The sequence below is a fragment of the Cydia splendana genome, chromosome 11 (genome assembly GCF_910591565.1).
Source record: "Cydia splendana chromosome 11, ilCydSple1.2, whole genome shotgun sequence".
Taxonomy (NCBI): Eukaryota; Metazoa; Arthropoda; class Insecta; order Lepidoptera; family Tortricidae; genus Cydia; species Cydia splendana.
This window is the reverse complement of record NC_085970.1, coordinates 20,806,052-20,824,655: the sequence shown is the minus strand read 5'-3', so window position 1 is coordinate 20,824,655 and position 18,604 is coordinate 20,806,052. Positions and strand designations below refer to the sequence as shown.

General features: G+C 40.2%; 1 protein-coding gene across 6 annotated transcripts in view; it reads left to right on the top strand.

Annotated features, from left to right (window-relative positions):
* The window catches only part of LOC134794902 (protein kinase C and casein kinase substrate in neurons protein 1), a 174,099-nt gene that overhangs the window by 57,390 nt on the left and 98,105 nt on the right, over positions 1 to 18,604 (top strand). For 2 of the 6 annotated variants that reach the window (XM_063766751.1, XM_063766750.1), the window contains exon 3: positions 16,737 to 16,981. In XM_063766751.1, coding sequence (XP_063622821.1) covers positions 16,765 to 16,981 — 217 coding nt within the window. In that variant the 5' untranslated portion in view covers positions 16,737 to 16,764. Of the gene's footprint in view, positions 1 to 2,939; positions 3,085 to 16,736; positions 16,982 to 18,604 lie in introns of those variants that run through there. The other 4 variants (XM_063766752.1, XM_063766749.1, XM_063766747.1 and 1 more) reach the window with 4 other exon arrangements.

Genomic DNA, 18,604 nt, shown 5'->3' with positions numbered 1-18,604 from the left:
CTTTGAATCAATTTCCGTAATAGTACTACTACTACTAAGGTACTAGGAGGTAATAAGGCCTATAGTAGGTATAATAAGGCCTACCTGAAAAATAATGTTCTTACAACAGTGTAACCGTGTTAGTTATTGGAGTAACATATATGTAAAGTGATACAATTAAAAGCTAACAGCAAACCAGTACATAAATTATATCTTATGTACTTCTTATGAATTACACTCTTATAAAGGTTTCGGCTAATTACGCTTAATTACTTGAATAAAGGTAGATGAATTGCGTGCGGTCCAATAGGTAACCACAACTCACGGAGTCCAAAACAATAAGCTGATCAGCAAAGTCAAGTAAACAAAGCCAAGTCACAGTAGTACAAAGATTATCGAGTTCCGTAAACGTAAGCCGGGTCAAAAAATTCAATCGCAACACAGTAAGTAATAAGTGAACGCCTCGTGGCAGTAACGCACGAAAAATAACATTGCAAATTGTCGGCAATGAGGCGCGCGCGGGTGCAAGCGTACGCATCTGTGTGCGTGCATTACACACACAAATACAGTCTCTCACGCCCCGTCAGAGCGACGGGTATATTCAGCTTGAAATCTCAAAATTGACTTTTAGCTCAGCTCCCGTTTCGTCTTAAACCTGAGAATTCTAAAACGTGACGGTGTTTTGTTTTCATCTAGAACTTTCTGTGCTAGAGGTCAATTTTACACACCGGCATTCGTGTTCAAGTGATTTCTTGTAAATTTAAAACCGCGCCGAGTTTTTATCGGATTATGTTGCTGATAACAATGGTTTATAATTTATTGATGATGTAACCAACGCCCAGTTTGATAAGGCTGCAGTGACATCACCGTGAATCATTCCGTAAAATTTGAACAGTGTCTTTGTGTTCGGATTCGCCGTGCGTTTTAGGCTGCCGTACCAGCAAGGCCGAGATGACAGTAGACGTGGTTGTAATCCAGCGGAACGGTGAAGAAAACTAATGGTATTGGTGGATTCCTGCACGTATCCTCTCATCTCCGCTTCAGTCGAAAGGCAGCCTTATACTCCCTAAGTTTCAATGAGGCACTAGTTTGGACGAAGTAACTTTAACGCTTCGAGCGATACAACTTTTGGGAGCTGATCCGGCTTAGTAGGGCTTTAAACGTTTTATAGCAACATTAAGCGTTAAGTTTGCTAAGTCCAAGTTGGATCGATTTACCACTTTTCGAACAGGAATTCGTTAAAATTCAGAGTTAGGTATTGACGTAACTTACACTTCTAGAGTCCGTCTAATCTGCAGAGACAACAGTGGCAAAATGTGCCTGTGACACTATGAAATCGATATCTTCCAGTGGCACACCCACACTTTATCGTTTGCCAAGTCTGTGCAGATTTAGCTTGTTCTGACTCTATTTGATTTGATTGGCCCTCACCAGACAAACAATGAAGGACTTTGCAGCAGGCTATCTGGAACCAAAGGAACTCAAAACGGCACATTATCCGGCACATGGAGATGATCGAAAAAGCTCTTGAGTGGTTCTTTAGGGGGTAATTGGCTAAAATTGCACAAAAGATCCCTATGGGTCGAAGTGTATCCGCCAAGGCTCCCAAAATTATAAAATAAGATAAACATCGATTTTAAAACATTGTAAATGATCACATATAATAGTCATAAAATATGAAGTACGTGACGTCACGTCAGCCTGCGGCATCGCATGAGTCCTCCGCGAATAGATCCGCGTTTGTTTACACTCGTTATCACTCTGTAACCGTGGGAGTCTTAAACCACTCGCCGCGCTTCTATTGCTTAAAGAGTTATGCGCTGAGTGCTGAGTTCACCCAATGTAACTGTCTGCCCGATTCGAACTTTAAGATACGTCAATGAATAGATCTAGAAACGATATGGATTAGATGTGTCAGTTTCAAAAGTGACGGTGGGGTCCGCTTGACAACTAATCCCATGATTTGACGTAGGCACTAGTGTACTTGACCTTGGCTAAGATCTTCATTCATTGTTTCGTAAAATTCTAAATTAATTCCTGATAACAGAAGATCTACCGCGAAGATCGTAACGACCACACCTTACTTATCCATGCGATTCTATGCGATTCATACAGATAGGTAGTGTCTGAACTCTTAAACCGTTCATGTACAGTATGGATTCATATTCCTATCTAAAAAACTATCTGATTAATAAACAACTAAACTAAGTCCTTATTTAATTACCAAAGAAATCTTGTCATGTTCGTATTTCGGTCGCAGTTTGGATAGCCAAATATGTAGTCATTTATATAGAATACTTATAATTCCTATTAGAAACAAATTATTGGACAGCTTGTGGAATAATAATATTGCGACTGTACGAGAACTGCAATCAAAGAGGGCATTTCTATTGGTCCCCCTTCAACTTATTAAGCGATTAGAATACCACACCTGCGCAGACGCCATCGATGCGTAGCGGCATCCGTCACTTTCCTACCCTGCCTATCAGACAGGGATAACCGAACTGGTTCTCGTCGACTTAGTACTTAGTATCTCCGCAATCTCGTCCTATTCGCACGTAGACTTGGGAGTTTTATGTCGATTTAATGACGTTCCGGTAGCTCTGTTGACGATTTTGTTTTGACAACAGTTGTGAGTTTTGATAAGTGATGTTTTTAGTGTATACTTGGAAAAGCTGCACAGAAGTGACAGATGGAACTTATAATTGGTTAAATTTTGAAGTGTTATTGTTTTGAATCGAGTAGGAACTTGTTTTGGTACGGTACCAATCGTAATTGTGATCCTTTAAGATTGTGTTGTAGTGACTTCAGTGTGCCCTGGTTTAAGTAATTTAAGAATAGGCTTTAAGTAGTTATGTCTGTGACAATTAATTGTTAGCTTTATAAATTTCATGGAGATTTAGTATTGTTTAGCCTAACCCCTCTGGTATATGTTTTGTCAATTCATACAGCTATTCAAAAGTGAACTTAGACTCAGTGTGTTAAAGTACAAAATTGTGCGTGAACGTCAAAATTATGTGAAATCAAAGTGATGGCTTTACAAGTGAGCTACGGACGAAGACAAAAGTGCAACGGGAAATTGCATCATATGTTGCAGTATCTTAGGTGACGTATTATGATGTTGATCCTTATAAGGCCTGTGCACACCGGACGCTTATTGTGCGTAAATATGCAAGTGCGCATTGTAATATACAGATCCTAATGAGAGACGGCACACGGATTGCGTTATATGTGCATACTCGGCTCCAACATTTTAGCGTACGCGCACACGCAGCCGGTGTGCTCTGGCCTTTAGTGCTTTAGTCCGTATACAGGGTGGCTAAAAAATAACTGCATTCCCGTTGCCTAGGGAGGTTCACTCCGAAATCTATGGGAGGATACATTTTATTTCGCGATTTCGGGTTTTGTTCCCATAGTAAAAGTTGCTCAGTATAATCCCAAAACCTCCCTGGCAACGGGAATGCAGTTATTTTTTAGCCACCGTGTATACTATACGAGGTATCTGATAAGTATGCTTGAGACTCCGCCTGTAACTTCCGTCAATAATGTTGCTATCAGAATAGGGATAGCCTGTAAATGTATTCAGCTATCTAGTCGTAAACCGCGACTGCTGCCTAGCTACACATCCTGCCATTTATACAAGTCGCTACAGGATGATTTGCTTTCGATCTGACTTAAGCTTTGACTATATTACCACATACGACTACTACTAAAGTATCTTGAAAAGTGGTCAGTTTTAAATATACTAGGAATTTAACTGAAAAGAGTCCGTAAGTTTTTAATTTGTATTTTTATTGGGTACTTGTATGTGTATAAAAATACAACTGAGTAATCTATGTAATATGAAGAGTAAGATTTACATGTATTATAGGGATGTACCGACTAGTCGCCGACTAGTCGGGAAAGCCGACTATCCGGCCACATTTGTAGTCGGCGATTAGTCGGCAAAAATGGCCGATTAGTCGGCACTTTATTAGTGAAAGAAAAACAGAAAAAAAAGAATTCGACAGTCAATATTTACGAAAATAAACATAAAACAATGTTTATTTTACTAAAATACCTATTTAGAGTGCATACTAAAACTTTTGTTGATATCACAGACAAGACATCCTCCAGACCGAGCATAGTAGCTCTACCCCCTCTGCCACAAATACGGTAGTTTTACTCCATTATCGAGTCGAAAGTGTCTTTGTGTGACGTCCGTGTCTTTGAACGAACCAATCACGGCACGCGAACTCGCTGACCTCGTCCCCCGCACCCCCGTATTTTTGGCAGCATCGGTTTCATGAAATAAATGCTCTAAACTCCGTCTAGAGGATTCCTCCTAGTCCATGGTTCATATAATTGACCGTTTGATCGTTATCGTATGTTGCTGGGCTGGTGTTTTCCTCTACTGGTCGATCTCAACTGATTCTCGTGTAATTTCATGTGCAAGTTCGATAGTTATTCTTTTTTATTTAGTTTTTTTTTTTTTTTCTAATGGTGGAGCCATGAGGAACGAGGGACTATTAATGTTATTGCAAAATTTTGAGACTTAGTCAGGGCACGTTGCTCGTAAATACGCTGACCACAGGGGATAGGTTCTTAACTGGCGACTACGTACGGGAAATAGAGCCTTGGAAATACCTCCTACAAGCTGTACTGACGGTCTGCTCAGGATCGCAAAATAAAAGAACTAAAGACAGAAATTTAACGAGGATTTTTGTGATAGGTCTTTGAACTGTAGAGAACACCTTTTAGCCAAGCTAAATTATGATGAATAACGCAACCAAAGGAGCAAAACTATTGTTTTTCACCTGAACTTATACGAAACTAATGATCTGGCCCCTATTTCACCAAGTACGACAGGTACGACAATTGTCGAAAAATGACAGACCTCTGTTTCACCACACCGACATTTGTCAGTGACACATGTCGAGTGACAATTGACAAGTGACAGGTGACAATTTCGTAAATTGTTTGTATAGAATTTCATATAAATATGACAGGTATTTTGGTACAATTGTCCATCTTAAGAGCGCTCTTACAAGAAAAGTCGAAATAATGCAAAATTGATGATACTAGTCGACGAAATTCAGGACTTTGCGCTCATTATTAGAAACAATGAGTACGTGTTCCAGTAAAAGCGTCTTCTTATCTTTATAAATATCGTTGTAAATATTAGAAAAAGGACTTATTAAATTAGTAATGATTTTTTTTCTGATGGTCGTTTCCGAAAAACCCCGTGAAGCACTGAATGGCGAGCTCTTATTTGGAAATGTTGAGAATTTTACTCTGCTAAACCTGGCTATTTTGTATTACTAATACCCTGTACTTTAGGCATATCAAACTATATTTTTCCTACATACCTTTGAGAAAGAGAAAATCAAAGTAAAACGAACTCGATTTTCTCTCCGAAACAAGTGTCAATTCCTACGAAAATCTACTTAATATCGAAGTCATTTTCATACTCAAGCAATCTGCAACGTTTGCTTATACTGTTGGTATACATTAGTGTTTATGAAATTCTACTATAATTTTTTGGCAATTTTTTGAAAACTACTCTATATTACCGATGACGCGCGCTGCGCCAGCTCAGTGCCGCGGCAGAGCTTGTAGAGGCAGGACGTGTGTCGGTCGGCTCCGCACATTTTCAACGGCGACGACGAGGTTTTTTATCATTGTGTGCGGCGGGCGCCGTGTAAAACGCTATACTGTGTGCGTGTAAACCGCAACGAGAGACTTTGATCCTAGCACCGTTTTTATAGTATTATAATTTATAATGGTACAGTTTAATAAACTACCGGACAGGATTAAAAATATTTGAAACGACCTGACATTCTATATGTATTTATTTGACTCAAGATAGTTTGACTCAGGGTCTGATGATGGAGCCGGAAGGTGGTCACCGGTATCAATCAACCATGCAACTAAACCACTTCGTGTTTAGGCTCGTTTTATTCATCTCAACAAGATCTTTGACACAAGATAGTACTCAGGGTCTGATGATGGAGCCGGAAGGTGGTCACCGGTACCAATCAACCATGCAACTAAACCACTTCGTGTTTGGGCTCGTTTGATTCGGCTCAACAAGATCTTTGACTTAAGATAGTACTCAGGGTCTGATGATGGAGCCGGAAGGTGGTCACCAGTACCAATCAACAATGCAACTAAACCACTTCGTGTTTAGGCTCGTTTTATTCGTCTCAACAAGATCTTTGACTTAAGATAGTACTCAGGGTCTGATGATGGAGCCGGAAGGTGGTCACCGGTACCAATCAACCATGCAACTAAACCACTTCGTGTTTGGGCTCGTTTGATTCGTCTCAACAAGATCTTTGGCACAAGATAATACTCAGGGTCTGATGATGGAGCCGGAAGGTGGTCACCGGTACCAATCAACCATGCAACTAAACCACTTCGTGTTTAGGCTCGTTTGATTCGTCTCAACAAGATCTTTGACACAAGATAGTACTCAGGGTCTGATGATGGAGCCGGCAGGTGGTCACCGGTACCAATCAACCATGCCACTAAACCACTTCGTGTTTAGGCTCGTTTTATTCGTTTCTATAAGATCTTTGACACAAGATAGTACTCAGGGTCTGATGTTGGAGCCGGAAGGTGGTCACGGGTACCAATCAACCATGCAACTAAACCACTTCGTGTTTAGGCTCGTTTGATTCGTCTCAACAAGATCTTTGACACAAGTTAGTACTCAGGGTCTGATGATGGAGCTGGACTGTGGCCACGGGTACCAGTCTACCATGTAACTGAACCACTTCGTGTTTGGGCTCGTTTGATTTGTCGCAACAAGATCTTTGACACAAGGTAGTACTGAGGGTCTGATGATGGATCCGGAAGGTGGTCACCGGTACCAATCAACCATGCAACTAAACCACTTCGTGTTTGGCTTCGTTCGATTCGTCGCAACAAGATCTTTGACACAAGTTAGTACTCAGGGTCTGATGATGGAGCTGGACTGTGGCCACGGGTACCAGTCTACCATGTAACTGAACCACTTCGTGTTTGGGCTCGTTTGATTCGTCGCAATAAGATGTTTGACACAAGATACTACTCAGGGTCTGATGATGGAGCTGATGATGATAGACAGGTACCCGTCGCCACCTTCGCGCTCCATCATCAGACCCTGAGTACTACCTTGTGTCAAAGATCTTGTTGAGATGAATAAAACGTGCCTAAACACGAAATGGTTTAGTTGCATGGTTGATTGGTACCGGTGACCACCTTCCGGCTCCAACATCAGACCTTGAGTACTATCTTGTGTCAAAGATCTTGTTGAAACGAATAAAACGAGCCTAAACACGAAGTGGTTTAGTTGCATGGTTGATTGGTACCGGTGACCACCTTCCAGCTCCATCATCAGACTCTGAGTATCACCTAGTGTCAAAGATCTTGTTGAGACGAATCAAACGATCCTAAACACGATGTGGTTTAGTTGCATGGTTGATTGGTAATGGTACCTTCCAGCTCCATCATCAGACCCTGAGTACTGTCTTGTGTCAAAGATCTTGTGGAGACGAATCAAACGAGCCCAAACACGAAGTTGTTTAGTTACATGATAGACTGGTACCCGTGGCCACCTTCCAGCTCCATCATCAGACCCTGTGTATCTTCGTCAAAGATCTTGTTGAGACGAATCAAACGAGCCTAATCATGTTACTACATGGTTGATTGGTATCCGTGACCACCTTAATCATCATCAGATCCTCAGTACCAGTTCGTTTTTAAACCCTCGTTGATACAAACTTTACAACCTATAGGTACCAAATGCAATGACGAAACATGTAAATAAGCGAGTAGGTACCTATAATTTCTTTCGAGTAATATACCTTCATAAGTACAAGTATGGGGCTATTCATAAATTACGTCGTTTCAAATGGGAGGAGTGGGGGGGGGGGGGTCTGGACATCGGATGATGGTAACATGACGTAGGAGGAAATAGATTCATCCGAAGCTTGATTTTTGGATGATTTGAGGGGTGGGGGGGGGGGGTCAAAAATCGTCAAAAATAGATGACGTAATTTATGAACAGCCCCTATGTACATTTGCACTGCATTTAGTATTTTCGTACTTACCAAATAACAGTTTTAGAACTTTAAAAGTTAAGTACAGTTAGTGTTGTTATGGTTGATTTCAATATGCTTCGCGAAGGATCAAGAATGTTTAATCCATCATTGTAGTGCGAGTGTGGTAGAAGGGATCGGCGTACTGAGCTCGCACGGCCTGCCGCAGCGCGTAAAATACCTAAACTCGCTCAACGCCGAAATGTAATAGCGCTCTTAACTTGGTTGGTTCATTCAAGTGTTAGTAAAAAAGAATATCGATGTGTGTGTAGGACTATTTGACAAGTAGAGAGGGAGCGTGCAAGAACTATAGGGGGCAGCACAAGAGCCGTGAGATTTTTGGCGCGCCAACCCCATTCGTGAACAATGAACAAGTGGATGCTGCCCCTACCGTGGGAGTGGGACACGCGCAGACACATCACTATAATGGTCATGGAGTGGTGTAACGATTGAGGAAAGGGGACGAAGTCACGTGACCGCTTCTCCATACAAAGGTAGTCACCATTTTCCTCTCTGGATTCGCAATTTGATGTGTATGAACCACAGCTATGCCCCTTCGTTTGATCTGGATCGATTTTTTTTATTAAGAGCGCTCTTACAAGAAAAGTCGAAATAATGCAAAATTGATGATACTAATCGACGAAATTCAGGACTTTGCGCTCATTATTAGAAACAATGAGTACGTGTTCCAGTAAAAGCGTCTTCTTATCTTTATAAATATCGTTGTAAATATTAGAAACAGGACTTATTAAATTAGTAATGATTTTTTTTCTGATGGTCGTTTCCGAAAAACCCCGTGAAGCACTGAATGGCGAGCTCTTATTTGGAAATGTTGAGAATTTTACTCTGCTAAACCTGGCTATTTTGTATTACTAATACCCTGTACTTTAGGCATATCAAACTATATTTTTCCTACATACCTTTGAGAAAGAGAAAATCAAAGTAAAACGAACTCGATTTTCTCTCCGAAACAAGTGTCAATTCCTACGAAAATCTACTTAATATCGAAGTCATTTTCATACTCAAGCAATCTGCAACGTTTGCTTATACTGTTGGTATACATTAGTGTTTATGAAATTCTACTATAATTTTTTGGCAATTTTTTGAAAACTACTCTATATTACCGATGACGCGCGCTGCGCCAGCTCAGTGCCGCGGCAGAGCTTGTAGAGGCAGGACGTGTGTCGGTCGGCTCCGCACATTTTCAACGGCGACGACGAGGTTTTTTATCATTGTGTGCGGCGGGCGCCGTGTAAAACGCTATACTGTGTGCGTGTAAACCGCAACGAGAGACTTTGATCCTAGCACCGTTTTTATAGTATTATAATTTATAATGGTACAGTTTAATAAACTACCGGACAGGATTAAAAATATTTGAAACGACCTGACATTCTATATGTATTTATTTGACTCAAGATAGTTTGACTCAGGGTCTGATGATGGAGCCGGAAGGTGGTCACCGGTATCAATCAACCATGCAACTAAACCACTTCGTGTTTAGGCTCGTTTTATTCATCTCAACAAGATCTTTGACACAAGATAGTACTCAGGGTCTGATGATGGAGCCGGAAGGTGGTCACCGGTACCAATCAACCATGCAACTAAACCACTTCGTGTTTGGGCTCGTTTGATTCGGCTCAACAAGATCTTTGACTTAAGATAGTACTCAGGGTCTGATGATGGAGCCGGAAGGTGGTCACCAGTACCAATCAACAATGCAACTAAACCACTTCGTGTTTAGGCTCGTTTTATTCGTCTCAACAAGATCTTTGACTTAAGATAGTACTCAGGGTCTGATGATGGAGCCGGAAGGTGGTCACCGGTACCAATCAACCATGCAACTAAACCACTTCGTGTTTGGGCTCGTTTGATTCGTCTCAACAAGATCTTTGGCACAAGATAATACTCAGGGTCTGATGATGGAGCCGGAAGGTGGTCACCGGTACCAATCAACCATGCAACTAAACCACTTCGTGTTTAGGCTCGTTTGATTCGTCTCAACAAGATCTTTGACACAAGATAGTACTCAGGGTCTGATGATGGAGCCGGCAGGTGGTCACCGGTACCAATCAACCATGCCACTAAACCACTTCGTGTTTAGGCTCGTTTTATTCGTTTCTATAAGATCTTTGACACAAGATAGTACTCAGGGTCTGATGTTGGAGCCGGAAGGTGGTCACGGGTACCAATCAACCATGCAACTAAACCACTTCGTGTTTAGGCTCGTTTGATTCGTCTCAACAAGATCTTTGACACAAGTTAGTACTCAGGGTCTGATGATGGAGCTGGACTGTGGCCACGGGTACCAGTCTACCATGTAACTGAACCACTTCGTGTTTGGGCTCGTTTGATTTGTCGCAACAAGATCTTTGACACAAGGTAGTACTGAGGGTCTGATGATGGATCCGGAAGGTGGTCACCGGTACCAATCAACCATGCAACTAAACCACTTCGTGTTTGGCTTCGTTCGATTCGTCGCAACAAGATCTTTGGCACAAGTTAGTACTCAGGGTCTGATGATGGAGCTGGACTGTGGCCACGGGTACCAGTCTACCATGTAACTGAACCACTTCGTGTTTGGGCTCGTTTGATTCGTCGCAATAAGATGTTTGACACAAGATACTACTCAGGGTCTGATGATGGAGCTGATGATGATAGACAGGTACCCGTCGCCACCTTCGCGCTCCATCATCAGACCCTGAGTACTACCTTGTGTCAAAGATCTTGTTGAGATGAATAAAACGTGCCTAAACACGAAATGGTTTAGTTGCATGGTTGATTGGTACCGGTGACCACCTTCCGGCTCCAACATCAGACCTTGAGTACTATCTTGTGTCAAAGATCTTGTTGAAACGAATAAAACGAGCCTAAACACGAAGTGGTTTAGTTGCATGGTTGATTGGTACCGGTGACCACCTTCCAGCTCCATCATCAGACTCTGAGTATCACCTAGTGTCAAAGATCTTGTTGAGACGAATCAAACGATCCTAAACACGATGTGGTTTAGTTGCATGGTTGATTGGTAATGGTACCTTCCAGCTCCATCATCAGACCCTGAGTACTGTCTTGTGTCAAAGATCTTGTGGAGACGAATCAAACGAGCCCAAACACGAAGTTGTTTAGTTACATGATAGACTGGTACCCGTGGCCACCTTCCAGCTCCATCATCAGACCCTGTGTATCTTCGTCAAAGATCTTGTTGAGACGAATCAAACGAGCCTAATCATGTTACTACATGGTTGATTGGTATCCGTGACCACCTTAATCATCATCAGATCCTCAGTACCAGTTCGTTTTTAAACCCTCGTTGATACAAACTTTACAACCTATAGGTACCAAATGCAATGACGAAACATGTAAATAAGCGAGTAGGTACCTATAATTTCTTTCGAGTAATATACCTTCATAAGTACAAGTATGGGGCTATTCATAAATTACGTCGTTTCAAATGGGAGGAGTGGGGGGGGGGGGGTCTGGACATCGGATGATGGTAACATGACGTAGGAGGAAATAGATTCATCCGAAGCTTGATTTTTGGATGATTTGAGGGGTGGGGGGGGGGGGTCAAAAATCGTCAAAAATAGATGACGTAATTTATGAACAGCCCCTATGTACATTTGCACTGCATTTAGTATTTTCGTACTTACCAAATAACAGTTTTAGAACTTTAAAAGTTAAGTACAGTTAGTGTTGTTATGGTTGATTTCAATATGCTTCGCGAAGGATCAAGAATGTTTAATCCATCATTGTAGTGCGAGTGTGGTAGAAGGGATCGGCGTACTGAGCTCGCACGGCCTGCCGCAGCGCGTAAAATACCTAAACTCGCTCAACGCCGAAATGTAATAGCGCTCTTAAATTTAATGACAATTATTTTGTGAAACAAGGGTAATTTTTACTAGTCGATATATTTGTCAATTCTTGACAAGAGTTCGTTAGTTGTTTTCAATGTGCCGTGTTGTCATCACTAACATGATATTGATTCAGATCCCAACCCCATCTAATGCAGCGTATACCTACATTATTTGTTGACAAGGCGTGAAAGCATTATTTTTTTGTTACTTTTAAGTTATTTTTTCTGCAAATGCAAAGTGCCGTGACGTCAAATTAGAAATCTATGCGTACCTACTTTATTATCACATCTATTGCTTTCGCGGAGATTCATTTTCTAACCAAAACCCTAACTTTACCGTTAGTGCCCAACTTCGCCCAAGTATATTATTAAAAAAAACAATACCTACCTAAACATACGTAATTTCGCTACCGGTCCCCAACGTAATCAAAACTATACTGAGACTTATTCCAAATCCAAATCCTAAATGTTGTAGTACTAAATGCCTTCGTAGGCAACAATTACTATTTATAGTGTTATTATGATTTCATGCTTGTTAAGAAGAATTTAAAAGCGATTTAAAGCTATTTTTATTTGTACCCTAAAGGCGAATTTAGGGTACAAAGTTTTGCCAACGTTTGCCAATAACGGGGTTTGCTAACAATGAAAACACTACAATTGTCACCTAAGCTTGACACAGCTCCGATTTCATGTCAAGAATTACCGACAAATTGACAAACATGTCGACTTATAGACTTATGAAATCTACTCTTGTTTCACCAAATCATTGTCATTAAATGAAAGATTGACAATTGTAACTAAATGCCTGTCAAGTTTATAAGCACTTCTATACAAAATAGTTTACGAAATTATCACTTGTCACCTGTCACTTGACAATTGTCACTCGACATATGTCACTGACAAATGTCGGCTTGGTGAAATAGGGCCCCATGACACAAGCCTCCTTCAACCCAACTGTGGGACTAGGTTCATTTGTGAATGATAGTTCCATAGTACTAAAGTCTTAAGTTGTGATATGTCTTGGAACACCGCCTATACAGTCCTTGACGGGATTCCAAACGGAACGACCGTGGAACTTCTCCGGAACAGGTTTCCTGGCGCCCCTGGCCACCATAAACAACCGCTTCATGTATGGAATCACATTTATATCTAAGATTTTAAGATTTATCTAGATTTACAGAAGTATTTAAGATTTTTATTATTGTATGTATATGTTAGTTTGTAAGGTATGTATCTATGGGCCTTAGTTGCCTGAAAATAAATGCATTGATTGATATCTTTACTTTTCTTATGCCGCCATCAAATTTCTAATTTAATACTAATCTCAAAATTTAAATTTAATGTTAGAACGTCTTTCGGGTCATTCAACGGCAACTCGAGTCACCATTTCATTGTTTGTATTTTGAAGAGTTCATTTAGCTCCAAAGGGCCTACCGCAAACCACGTTCGACGTGTTGCCTCTCAGTTGCACTTGTAAATTAGTACGTACGTAGAGGTACCTAAGTGTGACAATGAGGCAGCACGTCGAACGTGGTTCGCGGTAGGCCCTCAGTACCCGTACCATGAGTCACTGACAGCGTCAAAACTGACATATACGCTAATGTCTACGTAATTTACTTTCTACACATCTCCCTCGCACTAATAAGCGAGTACGAGCGACATAAACGCCGTCGAGAACGTAATTTACTTTCTATACATCTCGCTCGCACTCGCATATTAGTGCAAACGGGATGTATAGAAAGTAAATTACGTTCTCGACGGCGTTTATGTCAGTGACAAACTGATGGTAACCGTACTGGTGGTAGCCATAGCCACACTTATAGACTTTATTTTTTATCCCTTATCGATTGATATAGGGTTGAACTGGCGTGTTTGTGATTTTCCAAGTTTTTAAAGTTCTAAGTTGTCTGTGAACTATTATGGCAACCCTTTGAACCCTCGTCATATACTTACTAAATATAGGTATTATAAATTACTACATACTTCCTATTACTAATAATTGTTTTTAATAGCCTATCAGAGAAAACACGAACGTTAAATAAGTTGGCAGACATTCTTTCTCAGATAAGTAGCACTAGTAGCAGTTTCTCTTGGATAAGCTATTATTTTTCAAGACAATCAATGAAATGCGAATAAACCTTTTATCACCGTGCAATCTTGTTTACCCCTCTTGTTAAGCCCTCTTGCGAGTGAGAGGAGGCCTGTGCCCAGCAGTGGGACGTATATAGGCTGAATGATGATGATGATGAATCTTGTTTACACTGCCATGTTTGTGTTTTCCGTGACCTTGAGGTCGTAATGTGTCCCCTTGAACTTGACCTTTAGACACTGCGTCGGTAATGATCTAATGATTACCTTTTAAGTGAGGTTGCTCTGAGCTAGACATTCCTGAATGAAATACACATTAAATTTGATACTAAAGTGTGTGTGAATAATTTAATTTTAACATAATTCCCTTATAAGTATCGGATGCAGTAATCGACACCATTTATTGAATAGGTACTATAAACACTGTTCTGTTGCTAAATTAGTATTTTATGAAAATAATTCTAAATAAAAACATATATAAATGTAGATGTTTTTGTTAAATAACATATATGTCGTTTAGAATATTTAACTACTTATTTATAGTATTGAACCAACTTCCACAAAACTCGGTAGTACTAAGAATGCAGGCATGTCCCTATAAGTTCCATGCTTGACATTAGCACTTGGTATGAAAACTTAGCGTGGTAAGTGGTTTTAGCTGAACATATGTACATGGGGGTTAAATTGGAAACACTTAAGGGCTCGTATTGGCCCTCGTTTGATCCGTATTATGAAAAGCGAAAGCCTATAAACTCATTTCGTATCAGTCTCAGCATTTTTATATCTACAAAATATTCTACAAAACAAATTTTACTCACGAGATAAAGATAGAAAACAACGGTGGCGTACGGTGTCTAGGGATAGATAAAATGTAGACTTACTAAAGTCAATAGACCAGTCTAGGCTTTAAGTTGTCTGTCTAGAAAATAGCGAGTAAAATGAGGTTCAAGGAGATAAACAAACATAATATAGGTTCTTGTCTGCGTAACATTAACGCTCTAAGGTTAATGTAATTATATATTTATATTGAGGCTCACGTATGGATTTTTATTTTAATGGGTAGCCTTTCTGACCGTATTTATTAAAACTAGTTAAATACGAAAGGAGTCAAAGGAGACTATGTGGACGAGGCTAACTAATCTAGCTCGGTGGAAACAAATGCAACGTCATCGTGTCGCTATTTATGTATGATCAAATTTCGAACCACATAACCTATTAATTGTATTCCGTGTCTAGAACCCTCTTTACGGGGTATTATGCAAGATGCAAATATGGGAAGTTGCGTTTCCATCCTCATATTATCAACTTACTTAACATCCTCATACTCGTAGTGTCCTGTTGTATAGGTCGTGATGGATGGACCTACGCTAGAGTAGTTAGACAAATAGATGGACATGGATCGAGGGCTGCCTTGATGAAACCACCATTGTTTGTGCAATCGTGTCGTACTTCGGAAAGTTCGAAAGAACAGTAAATAAAAAACCGGACCTGCGAAAGTGCGAGTCGGACTCGCCCACTCCGTACTTTTTAGTATTTGTTGTTATAGCGGCAACAGAAATACATCATCTGTAAAAATTTCAACTGTCTAGCTATCACGGTTCGTGAGATACAGCCTGGTGACAGACGGACGGACGGACGGACGGACAGCGGAGTCTTAGTAATAGGGTCCCGTTTTACCCTTTGGGTACGGAACCCTAAAAATCATACTTAATTTTATGATATTTACCAGTATGAAAATACTGTACAGTGTTTGACAATGTGTACGATTCGGGATGAACAGCTGTAAAATAACTATTATGTCGTAAATATGTACGATAATTAAAATAATCTTCAATGCTGATTGTCAAAGTATTTTCCATTCCATGACTAATTGTAGTATCTAAAAATCTAGTTACGAATGCATTTAAAAGTCACACTGGCGTAAACAAGGAAATATAATTATTATGCGAAACAGACGACAACGATAACAATATTGCAGGCACAAAAACTATAATTAACTCCTTAATTTGAAGATTTCGTCTTTGTAACATTTATTTATGTATTTTTTTTTATAGATATGACATCAGATGACCACAATGCCAATGAAGTGACGTGATGTGAATTTTATAAACACACTTGAATAGAAACATAATTAGTCACAGAGTATAAATCGATGGCTGGAGTCATTGATGGAAATATCAAGGTTGCGAGACTATGTTTATGTTATTGTTATTGTAAACTTGTTATCTTGTGTTTATGTGTGATTGATTCGGCTATTTGATTTTGATATACGATTATTTTTTAGCAAACGCTTTAACAACATAAAATTTATTCGGAGATATATTTATTACATCGGAGATATAATTACGTTTTTCCTCTCGTATTTATATCTCGGATGATGGGACTGCCTACTCATCTACTGTATTGTTTACGAGTATTATAGCAGTAACAGTTTATTGTTTATGTCCTCGCAAATCTGCTTGACAATCTCGCATTACAACTTTATAGCCTAGGGCGAATGTCCAATGCGAAATTATTGTCCTTATGTATTAAGCATTCGGTGAAAAATAAGAGATCAGGCAATCCTAAAAGATGACTGGAATGATGGACATTGGTGCATGATTACGGCTATGATAGTCGCACTTGTCTACGTCATGTTATTTAAAGGGCGAACAGTACGTGCTCGCACCTACTATACGAATCTCTTACGGGGTTACGGTATTGCGAGAGCGATAGTGCTGGCTGGTTGTTCTAAACCTCTTTTTCCTTCTTTCCAGAGGGGCGGTGTGTGAGTGTCGCACCGCCATGTCGCACCACAGCGACGAGCAGTCAATGCTCACAGTCACCTCCGACTCCTTCTGGGAGCCCGGCAACTACAAGCGGACCACGAGACGAGTCGACGACGGGCACAGGCTGTGTGGGGAGCTGCAGGCTCTGGTACAGGAGAGGGCGGATATAGAGAAGACTTATGCCAAAAGCCTAAGAGGGTGGGCGAAGAAATGGAACGACCTTATAGAGAAAGGTGAGTTTAGATTAGTGTTTGATGGCCTCAACTTTGGCTTAGGGTTAGGCTTGGTTCAGACATAGAGATGAAATATAGTTGAGCAGAATTAAAGACATGTCACCATTATTTATTAAGACTTTTTGAACTACAAACATACCATGAGGCGAGTCGACGACGGCACAGGCTGATATTTGATCCGTTTCCACAGAGTCCGTCTAGGTACCTAACCATTGCCGGCGTGCAAAGTTTAGTTACAAATGTCAAATATCGCCATCCACAAATAGTAGCCAGTGCAAACTTAGCGTAGACGGACTGTAGACAGATTAAAAGAAAATTCATCAAACAAACAGACATATCAGATAAACAGACATACAAACACTGACATAAATAGACGGGCTGAAAGACTCATGAATGGACATGCAGAGTTTGCAGAGATGACACATAAGAGATAAACAAAGCACATTTCTCACTATATTTAGACTGGTATTTTCTCGTAAACAAAGATAAATTGCGCACAATTGAATTTTCGACTGGATTTAAATAATAACGGATATGTTTCTGTACTATTGCAACATGAATCGTCGTAAGATTTTCAGTCAGTTATTTATAAAGATTAAAAGAAGTTTTCTATAGCAGTAAAACGAGACATTCACCGTAGGTGGTTATTATTAATCATTCATCTTTACGTTTCCTTATTACTGGCATTGTTGTCGTATTATCCCCAACGGCAACATCTGACCCGTAGCTAATCACATCTGATATAACCAGTCTCCGGTCACTCGTTATTTCTAACAATTTACAAGAAAAAAACTAATCAGTCAATGTATTTTCTTGTTGCCATCGTCCGCATTGTTAACTGACTAGTCGTATACCCTATTGCAAAGACATAAGATCCACAACTGGTCAGTTTTGCTGTTAGAACCTGCATTGTTGGCATGGTTGCCCCATCGGCGACATTTTGACCCGTGTCCAATCGCATCTGATTGAGGCTGTAACTGCATTGAGATGCACCGATAACGAAGAACTCAGACAATAGACATGAACTGTTACTAGAGAGCCTCGAGACATCTTTCTAGGTTTACGGCTGATGTAGCAATGCTGAATAAGTTGCATATGTTTTTGTTGAACAATTCTTTTCTTTGTTAAGTTTTTGCAATTATCACGATACAGGATATTCTCTTGATATGCAGAATTTTTTACCCTTTGTGTAGAAACTTGTAAGACGAAGGGGTGGAGTGTCCGGTTTCACTTATCTTTGCAGATGCCATAATGGGAATTTGTGACACGAGTAGGTATATATCTGTACAATTACCTCTAATATTAAATCAAACGTGCACCTGACATCAAAATGTTATTTAAATCTTATTAGCTAGTTAGCAGTAATTCGTTTGGACTTATCCGTAAATGTATTAGTGCCGGAGAACTGTACCGTAAAGGTAATAGAGATCGTGAACACTGATATATTAACTTATATAAAATGTATAAAACATTTTAATAAGCCGAAAACCGGACAGGCGGACATCTGCATAACGCAACCACTTACCCAATGATATCTATCAATTATGTACAAGTTCATACAACGTTGAACCGACGCAATATATTCACTCCACCTTCCATCCATCATCAGATCCTTTCATCGGC